The sequence below is a fragment of the Paramisgurnus dabryanus genome, chromosome 20 (assembly GCF_030506205.2).
Source record: "Paramisgurnus dabryanus chromosome 20, PD_genome_1.1, whole genome shotgun sequence".
Lineage (NCBI taxonomy): Eukaryota > Metazoa > Chordata > Actinopteri > Cypriniformes > Cobitidae > Paramisgurnus > Paramisgurnus dabryanus.
In genome coordinates this window covers 1,337,935-1,351,135 of record NC_133356.1, presented here as the reverse complement: position 1 = coordinate 1,351,135, position 13,201 = coordinate 1,337,935, and the positions used below count along the sequence as shown (strand labels likewise).

The following is a 13,201-nucleotide window of genomic DNA, read 5'->3' as shown; positions in this document are numbered from 1 at the left end:
AAAGGGAACGCTTAGGTTACTCACGTAACCCCGGTTCCCTGAAATAACGGGAACGAAGCATTGCGTCTCTTGCCGTGCTACAAACGTCTACGCAGCGAGTGTTATTCGGCTGCGCGCTTCAGTCGAATATAATGAGCTCCTGACGATTGAACCGCGCTTATATAGGGACGCGTTCCTCCCGCGCGCGGGTTCAAACGTCATTGGTCTGTACTTTGTACAGACGTTAACCAATAGGCTTCAGTCACGGAGTAAACAGGAGTTCCCCCCCCCCCCATAGCGTCAGCTAACTGACGCAATGCTTCGTTCCCGTTATTTCAGGGAACCGGGGTTACGTGAGTAACCTAAGCGTTATTTAAGTTAACTGACCATTAGATTCGCAAGTCATAAGCATATTAAACAATTTACTATTAACTTAGAATAACAGTCAACTTTATAATTGTTAATATTCTGAAACAAGACGTATGTAGCCGAGAAATGCGACCTCCGGAGGCTGCAGCCTTCCCATTGAGACACGGCCAATTACTTTTATTATTAAATTATTATCCTTAACTTAACTATGACGTTATAAAATGTTGCCAAACTAGAAAATATATCGAAATCATTCAGAAATATATATTTGTGGTAATAAAATTGCAAAATGCACACACGAGACGGGTTTACTAGGAAGTGTGCCGCTCATTACTCCTCTCTCTCAGTGCACTCTTAAAGTTGAACAAACAGGTGACTTTACAAGAGTAAACTTTGGAATTAAATTAGCAAATTTACCTTTCTGAAGTAAAAATTCAGATGAAAGTGTGGAATCTCGTAGCTTTCCTTGGCTGAAGAAAAAAATCCTCTAGAAATTGCTGTATTGTGATTCACAGAAAAAATATTTTTACTGTAGAATTTACCCGCCGTTGAAAAAAGACCATGATGCTTTGCAGATCTACAGCAACTTGCTGTATACAAGTTCTACAGTAAGCATTTGCTCATTTTACAGTAATAATGCTGTGAAAACTACAGAAATTTGTTACAGTGTATTACTAAGTTATTAACAAACTAATAAAAAACACTTTTTTTAAATAAAGAAAAATGAATAATGAGGGGCAAAATTTTACATAAAATCAAGCTTATGATGGCAACAGTCAAAAACTTTCAATATTTTGTGCCAAAATGTGCAGGAATTACAAAATAATAAAAAATAAGTAAATGAATATAAAAATAAAGCTGTTAAACTTAAGCATTTGATCTGTCACACAACTTCAGATTTAACAGTCAAACAAGTGCTGCTGTGATCTCTTTTGAGAGATTTTTACACAGTAAACCCATGCTCGTCCTTTGTCTTTTTCGCAGTGTTTTTACTGCTACAACCACTTTGTTGCGTAGATGGACGTTACGTCAAGGAATGAGGATGTGGGGAGTTTCATATCAATATTTTATCTGTGGCATTGATGCATCATATTGTTAGAAATATAATTGATGTATCGATCCGTATTGATGTATTGTAACACCCCTACAAAGTATTGTGTGGTACAAAATAAACAAAACAGCTAACTTTTAGGGTCTTTATTAGACAAAATATTTGACAAAAAGCATATTAGGGAGTTTATTTAAATACAAACTAAAAGATTTATATAAATAAATATGTTACATTACACTCTAAAAAATGCTGGGTTATTATCAATCCAGTGTTGAGTCAAAAAGGGACAAGCCTAGCAGAAAATGTTTATATTTGACCCAACTGTGAGTTAAAACAACCCAGCATTTTAGGATGAAACAACCCAGCATGGATTAAATTACAACCCAGCGGGCTGGGCTCGTCCATCTTTGAGAATAACCCAGCATTTTTGTGGGTGTATATTATATACAAACTGTTTTGTCATTGGCCGCTGAGTTGACTGACCTGCTTTTTATAGGGACATTGTTATATTTGTTTTCTTTAGGGGAAGAACTGTGAATATAATTACAATGACTGCTTAATCCAGTCCTGCCCTGATGCGTTTTCCTGTGTGGACGGCATCAACAATGTGACTTGTGTGCCTGTGGATACTGACACGCCCCCTGCCCCTCCCACCTCTGTTGTGCCGTGGAGACCCTCAGAATTACAGCCCACTTTAGCTCCTGTGGAGAACTTGCAAAGCATTGAGCGGCCAAGAGGTTGGTGGAAAAACAGTAGATACTGTAGATGTGCTTTTGTATGACACGTTAATGTGGTTTGCATCATAATATTGAGCTCCTTCAATTTCACATTGAGCTTCTATAAACTGAAGCAGGTAACTCTTACCCTGACATCTCTTTTACCTCCCTTTATTGTTTTTGTCAAATGTATTGAGTAAATGAAAGACATCATGAATCAGAGATTGAAATCACTCCCCTTGTGTGGTTTGTTTTGATTGATCGACTTCATTATCCGCTTGTCTTTGAATGCATTTGAGACTGCTTAAGAGACCCGTTATAAATATTATTTAGGGACTTATCAATCTTTCAGTCAAAAATATCATTTAGAAACGTCTGTTATGTCACAATCACAATAAATGACTCGCTCCACGTCTCGAAGGTAAACATCCTTGAAACGTATTTGTTTTGTTAAAATCCCCAAACCAACCCACGTTTGCTTCGCTCTGTTCCAAAATGAGCTGGAAACCCCTAAAGTTTGGAAAGATAAACATTCGCCATCTGTGGTGTGTCTGATAATAAGAGTTTTGTTTCACTAATGTCCTCAGCAATAGTTTGAACAACCTCAATTAGTTTTCACTGAAGAATTGGACTAATTAAGAACTTAAACTGCACTGTGCTTTCTGATGTTTATTGAGTATGAAACAAAACACCCATCGGTAACAATAAATACAATTTAGAGAACTGAAATGTCAATGTGGAACTTGAGAACTGAATTTCAACATCACTTAGAAATTTCAAGCCGTCTAGCAACATTCCCTAACAATGGACTAATAAAATGGATTCTGGAGGCAAATCAAAGCCTAAGCAACTTATTTTAGAAGTTTAAACCATGAATTTGACTTTTTTTCCCTAAAGAATGACTTTTTTCTTTTGTCTGAATTGATTTTAAATGAGCTACTCTGGCCTGTGGTTTTTTTCCAAACCTTTTTGTATAAATGCTGTGTTTCGCAAGTTAAAAAGCATAAGAAATACCGTCCTCTTTGTCGTTGGTGTGTTTCCGTTGTACGGTTGATCTTTTGAAAGCTGCACTGCTCGAACGGCGTCTAAGATTGCGGCTATTCAGAGCAAACCAAAAAATAATCAATGGGCCACTTACAGGGTCGGTATGAAGGTAAATGGATTTCTGGCATATGCTGTGGGAATGATTTTGACATTTGAGCTGGATATGGTGGCCCAGGGGGCACAAAACAATGGAATTAAAACTCTGCAGTATGAGAAATGCAGTAAACAGATCTCCGGAGGCGAGCGATCAGACTGGATATGGGGATATGACTGTATGAATGTTTGCTATGAAGAGATCGTATAGACTAATTTCTTCTGCCACCTCTGAGAGAGGAAAAGTGTTCATAAGCCGATGCCCTCTGGGAGCGGCAGAGTTAATTTTCCAAACGTGCGCTTTACGGAAATCAATGAATTTGCAATGTGAAAGGCAAATGCTACTGTACAGACAGCTTTAAAGCATTGCTTGGGTGTTCATGGGAGTTTTCCTCAAGCACCTGAGAGGTTCGGTAGCTGAGTCATCGCTCTGTGATTGACCAGACAGGGGGAAATGAGGCCATTTTATGCAAGATAAAACTTAAGAATGGCACAGTAGTCCCAAAAACTGTTGGGTAAACTAATCACCAGACAGCAAGCTCAGAAATCTCTCTAGTATTTGTGCACACCCACTTTGCTAATGAACAGCAGATCGGGACTGATTTTCACTGACCTGTAAATCGAACCTAAAATAATGCAGCTAAATTTTGAATTACATGATTGAACATTTGTATTAGTAAGGCTCAACAATAACATGGCCACTGTGAAAGAATTATATGATGGCCAATGGATGCCACTTGCTTCATGGTCACTTCAAATAAAAAATTATTAAAGGAACACGCCCACATTTTGGGAATTTATCTTATTCGCCATATCCCCAGAGTTAGATAAGTCCATACATACCTTTCTCATCTCCGTGCGTGCTGTAACTCTGTCTGATGCAGCCCCCCCTAGCTTAGCTTAGCACAAAGACTGGAAGTGAATGGCTCCAGCTAGCAAACTGCTCCCAATAAGTGAAAAAAATAATGCAAACATTTTCCTATTTATGTGTTGTGATTTGTATAGTCGCAGTGTGTACAAATAACAAGGTGATATGAGACACAGCTATCTTTATACTGAGAACTATATTCTCAGAAGGCGAAGCACTGCTACTTGGGCATGCTTCGCACTGCTACTTAAAAGTAGTAATTGTTTAAAATAATAAATTGGCATCTTTATTTCAAACGACCCGACCGCCTGCGACCCGAATATCATGAAAAATATTTTTGGATGACTTGTAACCGTGGGTGATCGCAGGCACCCACTCATTTTGGATCAACCTGTGCATCACTGCAACACACTAAACCAGCTGCACAATCAGAAATGAAACTGGACCTTTAATTTCTAGTGTTGTAAGCATGTTTACTTTTTTGTAATCCTGTAATTGTAAACACCAATGTAATTCTATAACTAAATACATACATCCAATTTGTACAGATTACCAAAAAACTCAAAGCATGAAAATTTCCAGTAAGTTTTTTTTAAGCACATTGACCAGAAGCAGGATTCATTTCTAAATAAATAACACAACTTTGGGGGTTCATATGGGGTTTTACAGTTAACAATACTTGCACCAACTATCATGTCAGTATCTTATCAGTTATCAAGTCAATCACATGTTATTAAGTCAATGTTCATGTTTTGAAAAAACATAACGAAGAAAATACAAGGGACAAACTCTTATGATTTATACAAACTAGAGATGCTTGTGAAATATTGTATTTTTGCACTATGTTGTGTATGTGTTTTAAAGAAGAGTAAACATGCGTGTAACATGAGAAATTAGCCATTAACAAACAAGCTAATATCCCAAACAGAAATTATGTCATAATAGTTATATTATGCTATTTTACTACATTAAATTATTCCCTTCTTGATATTTCATAAAAATATTTTATTTTATCATGTTAAATACCAATGCTTAAAATGACGTTATTCTTTCAATTATTTTTATTAAAAGTATTTTTTGCAGAAGTACAAATAAACATTTTGTCAGAGGTATTAAAAAACGTTATTGTTCAGTTCCTGTAACCTTCAGGTTTATACATAAATGAAGTCCTTCTCTTTGCACATGTTTCATATCTAATATTCCTTCCTTCTTGAGGCATAACAAGGTCTTAGAAAATGAGTTTGAAGTTATTCAGGTACCTGAAAATATTGCTAGCAGAAACGACAAGAGCAAAACATTTGACTGTAACTAATGAGCAGACCCACAGTCCTCAGTGTTTGAGATGATTGTTGTGTTGTTTTTTTAATGTTTTATATCTCCTCAGTCAGACACGTTGTGAAAGATTGCTTTCAGAGAATAATAAGAATGCCTCTACACAATGTTGTTTTATTTTATTATTATACAGTGTGTATTACAGAAAGACCAATGAAGATATAGCAATGGCAATATGTCTATCTAGGCCACTATCTAAAATCCTCTTCTGTAGCTTTAAATAGATGAACAGAAAGTTGCATACAATCTCTTCTCTGTCTTTCTGCCGTCCACCTTGCGTGTAGACTAGATTTCAGAAAGAAAGAACAGAAAGGAGTTCTTCTTTGATATCTTTTGTTTTAAAGGCCGCCTGTGAATGGCAGTAGGGTCACACTGGTTTTCACAGATCTCTTAACATTCAACACTTGGACAAATGGTTGATGCAACACTCCGGTAATGTGAAGAAACTCTGATACGACTTGGAGTAATTCTGTCGTATTTTGAAAAGAAAGAAAATAAAAGCAGAGCTCCAGGGTGATCTCTAGCCGTGTTACACGGTGTCTGGTAAAGGTCGTTCAACTTGATTATCAAAAAATAAACTTTTATTTTACCAAATTTGCAAAACTCCCCTACTGAATTCAGTCTACTGTAAATCCTTAGGGTCGTTCCAACTCTTGTAAGTCTATATAGTAACTACTACTGATGAATAACACAGACAGGCCATAAATCTGAAGACAATAGGGGGAATATAATCATTATTTATTTGCATAACTAGCATTGAATTATTCATCATGGTTTCAATCTGCTCAATCTGTATCTCATTATCATGAGTTATGAGGCTTGTAAATCTCAGACTTGCGTAATGTCTTTCCAATTTTTCTCTCTTTCTGCAGCCATGTTTTGAGTTTTCATATCTGTTTATATATGTTACAAAATGTGTTGTTTAGAATATATTTACATGTGTGTATGAATGTGAAATCTTTTATCATTGTTACAAAGTGATTGTAAACCACACTCATATAGATTTTTCATATATAAATGCTGAACATTCTTATTACATGTGAGACCTACATCACATCTACTCACCAGGTTGTGTCATTTGAGGTATCATTAATGTCTATGACACAAATGATATAAGATGCATTATAGGCAAAAAATTGAACAGGATTAGTGGCTAAAAACATAGACCAAAGGTCTTCAAGCCTGCACCTGGGAACCCACTGTTCTGCAAAGTTTAGTTCCAACCCGACTATAACACCCCTGCTTATAAGTTTGATCCTAAAGACCCTGCACGACAGTGGACTTCCAGGCACTCTATCAAGGCCACACCCATTTTTGGTCGCACCCTTTTTAATAGCATCTAATAACCAACCAAAATATTAAAGTACATCAATATGATAAGAGCTGTTTCTCAATGTCAAGGATACTTCCTTGGAAGGTCTTGTCACTTCCTTCAGAGGCTAGGCCTCTTTAGCATTCGGAGAGCACGTAAATGGAACTGGCTAGCAAGTGCCCATCGTTGCGTCATTACAGCATGTCAGTGAAAAGGTGTGCTTAGGATTGTGGGTGATTTCAGAGCATGAAGCCTACGCATATGCATCCTTTCCTGTATATGGGATATTTCTCGAATGAAGGACTCAGTCCTTGGTTGAAATTCCAAGAATCCTCGACGGATGTCAATGACGTAACATTCTCGAAATTCTGGCTTCTGAGGATCCTTCCTTGACATTTGAGAAACACCTAAGAAATAAATAAAATAGAAACCATCAATGGAAAAAATTGTTTAAAGTGTAATTAAATGTTTAGGTTTGGCTCACGTCCTATTCGTTTATATGGAGGGGGTGGGGTTTAAGACCTATACTGTAGCCAGCCACCAGGGGGCGATGGAAATGTTTTTAGGATGTGTGGCTTTACTTTTCAGGGTGTGTGTGCATCCCTGCTTTTGAACATTAATTGTCACTTTTATAAACAATAATTATACTCAATTTTGCCTTAAAAGCACGATTGATTCTTAAAGTTATCAGTAAAAGTTATTATAAAGTGATTATGTTGGAAAAACTGCAGGAACACTTTCAGAAAAACGTCACTTTTCAGACACCTGTCACTGGGGTGATAGATTTTCATAAAGTACACATTTGTACTTATATTGTTGTGATTATTGGTACTTTAAAGGAGACATATTATGAAAATCGGACTTTTCCCATGTTTACTTGCTATAATTAGTTCTTCTGTCAACCTAGAAAATGTGAAAAAGATCAACCCAGTAACTTAGTTTTGGTAAACCATTCTCTGCAAGCATGTAAAAAAATAAATAATTAAAAATCTGTCTCCCCCTGTGATGTCAGAAAGGGATCTTATTATAATAATACCACCCCTTAATCTGCACTATCCAACCACGGCACTGACATTTAGTGAAGAGAGAAAATAAATGATCTGTGGGGTATTTCAGACTAAAACTTCACATATTCACTCTGGGGACACCAAAGATTTGACATCTTAAAAATGTCTTGTGAAATGTCCCCTTTAAAGGTATATATGTCCCTAATTGGTACCCTTCTAAAGGGTGCTGTCCCAGTGACAGCTTTTGTACATTTTCCTCTTGTAGTTGTAGTATTATAAAGTAAAAATGGAAGATTAAAGTTGATAGATAAAAAGTATTACCTTTATCATACATAAACTCATCGATTAAACAACAGTTTGGGCATATGTTGAATTTACCATAAGGAAAAATCCCTCACTTGTTCTTCCCTTCACACAGAGATCTATATTTATATATCCCATAATAGTACTCATCAGCAGGCTGGCAGATATCCAGCAGAGTCAGCATTTCACAAACATTAACAATAACTAGACTGCAGACTTGTTTTATCCAATAAGAGTTTGATGTTAGAGATTTCCTGTAGTGAGGCTTCACGCCTCCTGTTGATAATAACTGCAGAATGAGCTCACGGTCACATGTCCCGACTGACCACTTTAAAAAACATTTGAATATTAAAGAACCAAAGAGAGAGCAGAATACGTCAGACAGAGTTTAACATGCTATTACAGATTTTAAAGGGTGTTGTTGGAGTTAACTGATAATGAGCCATGTGTTTGCCCCCCGGCATGAAAGCCTTATATCTATCCAAACAAGCATTTTCAAATTAGTGAATGGCTCGGTCTCAGAGGAGTCGTTTTCTATTATCAGAAATGTTAAACCTGCCTAGATCTCCAGGGCAAGGAAGAAGGTAGACGCTTCGTAGTTGTCTCGAATCATTAAAAATGAAATGGCAGGTCTGTCTCCCTTCACACAGACTGGGAAATATTCATCCTATTATGTAGTGCAGGAGTTTAACGGAGACGAGGGGATTTTTCTATGAGCTCTTTAATCGCCGGAGTGCCCCGCAGTCCCTCAACAGCACATCAGAAGGTGTCTGCATTAAAATGATTTAAAGCCAAGTAAATATTGATAAAGGTTTCATCTGCCGTAGGTCCATTAATCTTGACGGCAATCATGAAATGCGTGCTCTGTTTTTCAGCTTAGCGCGGGTCAATCGCAGGGAAAAATACCAGAGGCGAGTTCACATTACGGAGTATGTTTTACTTTGAAACACCCCGAGGCGAGACCCTTCATGGGAACTGTTTGAGATTGAAGGGCATTAACTCCAGACCATCGCTAATGCTCGGGCTAAATTGCTCAAGTCAGAAGCGGTCTTTTAGGTTTGTCCGCATCAGTACCCTAAATGATCTCAAAGAGGGTAGAAGTACTTCCGAAAATGTCCCGTAATTGCCGACTGATATGGATGACAGAGAGAGGGGATATCATGGCTTAAAATGAGGCATGTAATAAGCTGGTATAATTTTTCTCATCGAGACAGTTTCACACTTTCTCACGTTGCTATCCAGAGGAGTTTATATGGCTTGTATTTCTTGGGTAAGCTTGTAACACTGTGAGCATCACGTGGGTTAGTTTATTTTATTTGTGCCAAGACTTATGAAGCTGACAGAAAGACAACATATCCTCCAACCCATACGATTGCTTTGTTCATATGTCCATTATACCAAATATAACCAATAGATGCATTTACTAAATCAGCGCCCCTACAGGCAGCAGGTGAAACTTAATATATTAGGGTATTAAATGATATTTTGGGGTATAATTTTGCTTTGATGACATGTACTGGGATAAGATTTTCAATTTAAACTGCCAGGATTCATTGTATTTTATTACACATTACACTATTAAGGCATTTAAAGAAAATAACATACCCTTTAATTTATTATATGATATAAACATAGCATACAAAACAATCACAACTTTTTAAAAATGTACTTTAAATATACCAAGTGTACCGAGGTCAAACGATCGATTTATTTGAAGAAAAGATGCAAATATGATGACAATCCGCTGTAAATATCAGATCCGGACGTACAATGATTCAAAAACTTCCATGATGCTACGTCATCTTTGATTGTGAAAAGGCATTGGCTCTCGTGTGTCTCGTGAAGCGCTATTGGCTCTTGTGACCGACAACGTCATGCTGGTTTATGTTTAAATGAAGCTGTTCTCTAGTCAAAGTTACAGAAAAATACTACAATGTAACTATAGACCTCAAACATTCTGACTATTAGTAACCCACTTCTAGCCAAAATAAACTTTTGGTTACATGTCATTTTTGCTTAATTTTTGTGAGATCTGATAATCTGTCATGTAAGCAAAGTCAACATTATTTTTATGCTATAGTTAGACATCTATACAATTTTTACTGACAGCCCTCATTTTAGCCAAGATATCTGCATTTAAAAGCATTTAGACAACTATTAGACGTCTTTTAACAAATAATGTTTTAAAAAGTCTACTATTAACTGATTTTATATGAAAGCACATATGTTGCTTAAAAAAGTATGACTTCTAAAGAGGCAAGGTAAATTACATCAAGATGTAAATGATGTGAATGTTTAGGTTTGTTTTTAACAACAATTAAAGAGAAACTAATAAAGCTGTATACCTTTTCAAAGCTGCTGCACATTATTCACACTGTCATTTTGATAAAATGTCATAAAATGTTTACCTCTGGATAAAAAAGCAAAAACGCTTGAATAAAAGGAGAAACTGACACCTCATTTTTTTGGCTTTACTCAAATGAATCAAAGCGGACAATATGATCAAGTAAGGGATAATGTAGAGGCAGCCGGTAGTTATTGGGAAATAAGCCCCGACAGTGTGATCAGGTCGACGCGAAGCGGAGGGTCTTGTATCACACTGAAGGGGCTTATTTCCCAATAACTACCGGCTGCCTCTACATTATCCCGCTTATTACACGGCTACTTGCCACATAAGAAAAAAAACCGGACATGAATATAATTTTGAAACATTTTATTGGCATATTTGTTTTAAATTAACATTTCCCACTGCGCAAAGTGACGTCGGAATTACGACTTTTTCATGTAATTTTTGGACGTCCGAATCCGGTCCATAAAAGGGGTTGTTTTGTAACGCCAGGTGACGTCTTTTTTTCGACATGTTCTGCACGTCTAAAAATGTTGACAACCGTAGGACCGCCGTGTAAGGAAAAGAGACATGAAAAAAGCGAAAAGACATGATTGCCTCTGCACTTCACCCATCCACCGCACCGTAACCTTTCAGACATTTCCTGCCGGCTATGGGATTCAAACCCCCGATCTCTGTGTTACAAAGAAGTCTCTCTAACCACTCGGCCACATGGCCTTACTTTCAGGTTGTATATAAGGCATTCTTATTGCATTCATAACATGAACAATTTAATATGACAATATTTTCATGTTAAATTGTTAGTATGGTCATATACTTTTAATATAACGAACTACACATTTAATTACATATTTTTAATGGTACATTTAGATGAATTTTGTACGTAATTCAAGAAAGCAGAAAAAACAGTACTGTAATAATAATATAGACTATTCGTATGTATTAATCATGTTGGTAGAATAATGCTGATATTTGTAAATAAACACATTTTTATAGGCCTAATCATGTAATATAGACATAGACCTGTCATAGACGTCCTAATGACGTCCAAAAATTACCCAGTTTAAACGTCAAATGTTGCCCGTAAATATGACGTCCAAATGACGTCCAAAAAATAACCCAGTTTAAACGTCAAATGTTGCCCGTCAATATGACGTCCAAATAGGGTCATGGTGGGACGTCCAAATAGTGGACCTAGTTTGGACGTCGAATACATGTCCAGAATTGGTCATGGACCGACGGACCCAATATAGACATGATCTGCACGTCTATCCGATGCCTGTGTTTAGTGGGTTTTATCCTTCCGCGAAACTTTGCACAGATGCATAAAATGATCGTAATACCTTATTAAGATCCTCTGCTTCATACTTGCCAGTCTTTGAGAAGTTTTAATGCCCATTCTGTATTTTTTTGTGTGTTGGCTTCGTAGCTGTCATGCTCTATTTTGTCAAGTTCAGTCTCAGTAAGCTCTCTGTGTCTTGTCGTGGTTGTCGAGTGTTTGTCACAAGATGGCGCCAAACAGACAGTAATCTTTATTGATCTTTATTGGCGCGGAGCGATTTTACTCGTGCAAGTAGTCCGGCTATGCGTTATTATTTTGGAGCGGTTATTATTTGAAAAGAACGAACCTGCAAATGTCTCAACTGACCAATCAGATTCAAGCATTCCAGAGAGCCGTGTAATAATAGTAACTAACACACCTCTGTCCTGTTAGATAACATGTTACCTTAGTGTTTGAACAATAACAACCTTTGAAATGTTCAATATATAATGCTTTTAAATGTACATTAGGGATGTGAGATCTGTAAACATGATGCATGGACTACAGTAGGAAGGTTAGGTAAACATCAGTGGATTCAATTTGACAACAGAGAGTCAGTGCTGCCATTAACTGAAATAAACTTCCTCTGGGGAATTATCTCTCAGTTTTACTCAGAGAAATATGAACTAAATCTGTCTTTATAAGTGCATGTCCTGACATGTATTGGGTCACTCTTGAACCTTTCGCTTTAATCCTATTCCAGAGGAAGAAACAGTTACTATAGAGACAATATAAAGCATTTCAAATAAAGACGTAGAGAATACAAGCACATGTTTATGAGCGTTCTGATTAATCTGACATTCACATTAAAGCAATATTACCTGCATAAATTCATATGTCATATTAAGATTGTTTTGAAACAAGAATGAAGATTCATTTAATACCGTCTAGGACCAGCACAGCAGAGAAAACTAAATGAAGAATATCATTTTAAAACGTGTACAAAATCTGTCACTGGAGCAGTACCCCCTCAGAAGTACATCTTAAAGGGTTAAAGGGTTAATGCCTCAAAGGTACACATCTGTACTTAAATAGTTCATATTATAACCTAATAAAAAGGTACCGTCCCAGTGACAGCTTTCGTGCCTTTTTCTGACAGAGTACAGTTTGTATTTTACAGTTTCTAAAGCACTTCATCTTTTGTAAGCCTATAATGTGCTAAACCGCTAGAACACTATAGACCTATAGGTGAGAAATAAAGGTACAAAAGTTAAAACGTCCTAATATGTACCTTTTTATCTACCAATGTGTATCTTTAAAGTACCAATAAGTACCTTCGAGGTATAATATGAACCCTTTGGGTATAAAGGTAAAGATTTTGTAAGGGTACCACCCCAGTGAATGCTTTTGTACCTTTATTACTGAAAGTGTAAACTGCTGTATGTGCAGACAGATGCCCTCTCTGTGGATCTTGCATGCAACCTCAAAATCATTGACGCATCTTTTTATCTGTTAAGTT

At 36.8% G+C, this 13,201-nt stretch overlaps 1 protein-coding gene across 1 annotated transcript in view; it reads left to right on the top strand.

Moving 5' to 3' along the window:
- The window catches only part of eys (eyes shut homolog), a 251,099-nt gene that overhangs the window by 152,129 nt on the left and 85,769 nt on the right, over positions 1 to 13,201 (top strand). Inside the window, 1 exon segment of the mRNA XM_065295946.2 lies at positions 1,923 to 2,136. Coding sequence (XP_065152018.1) covers positions 1,923 to 2,136 — 214 coding nt within the window.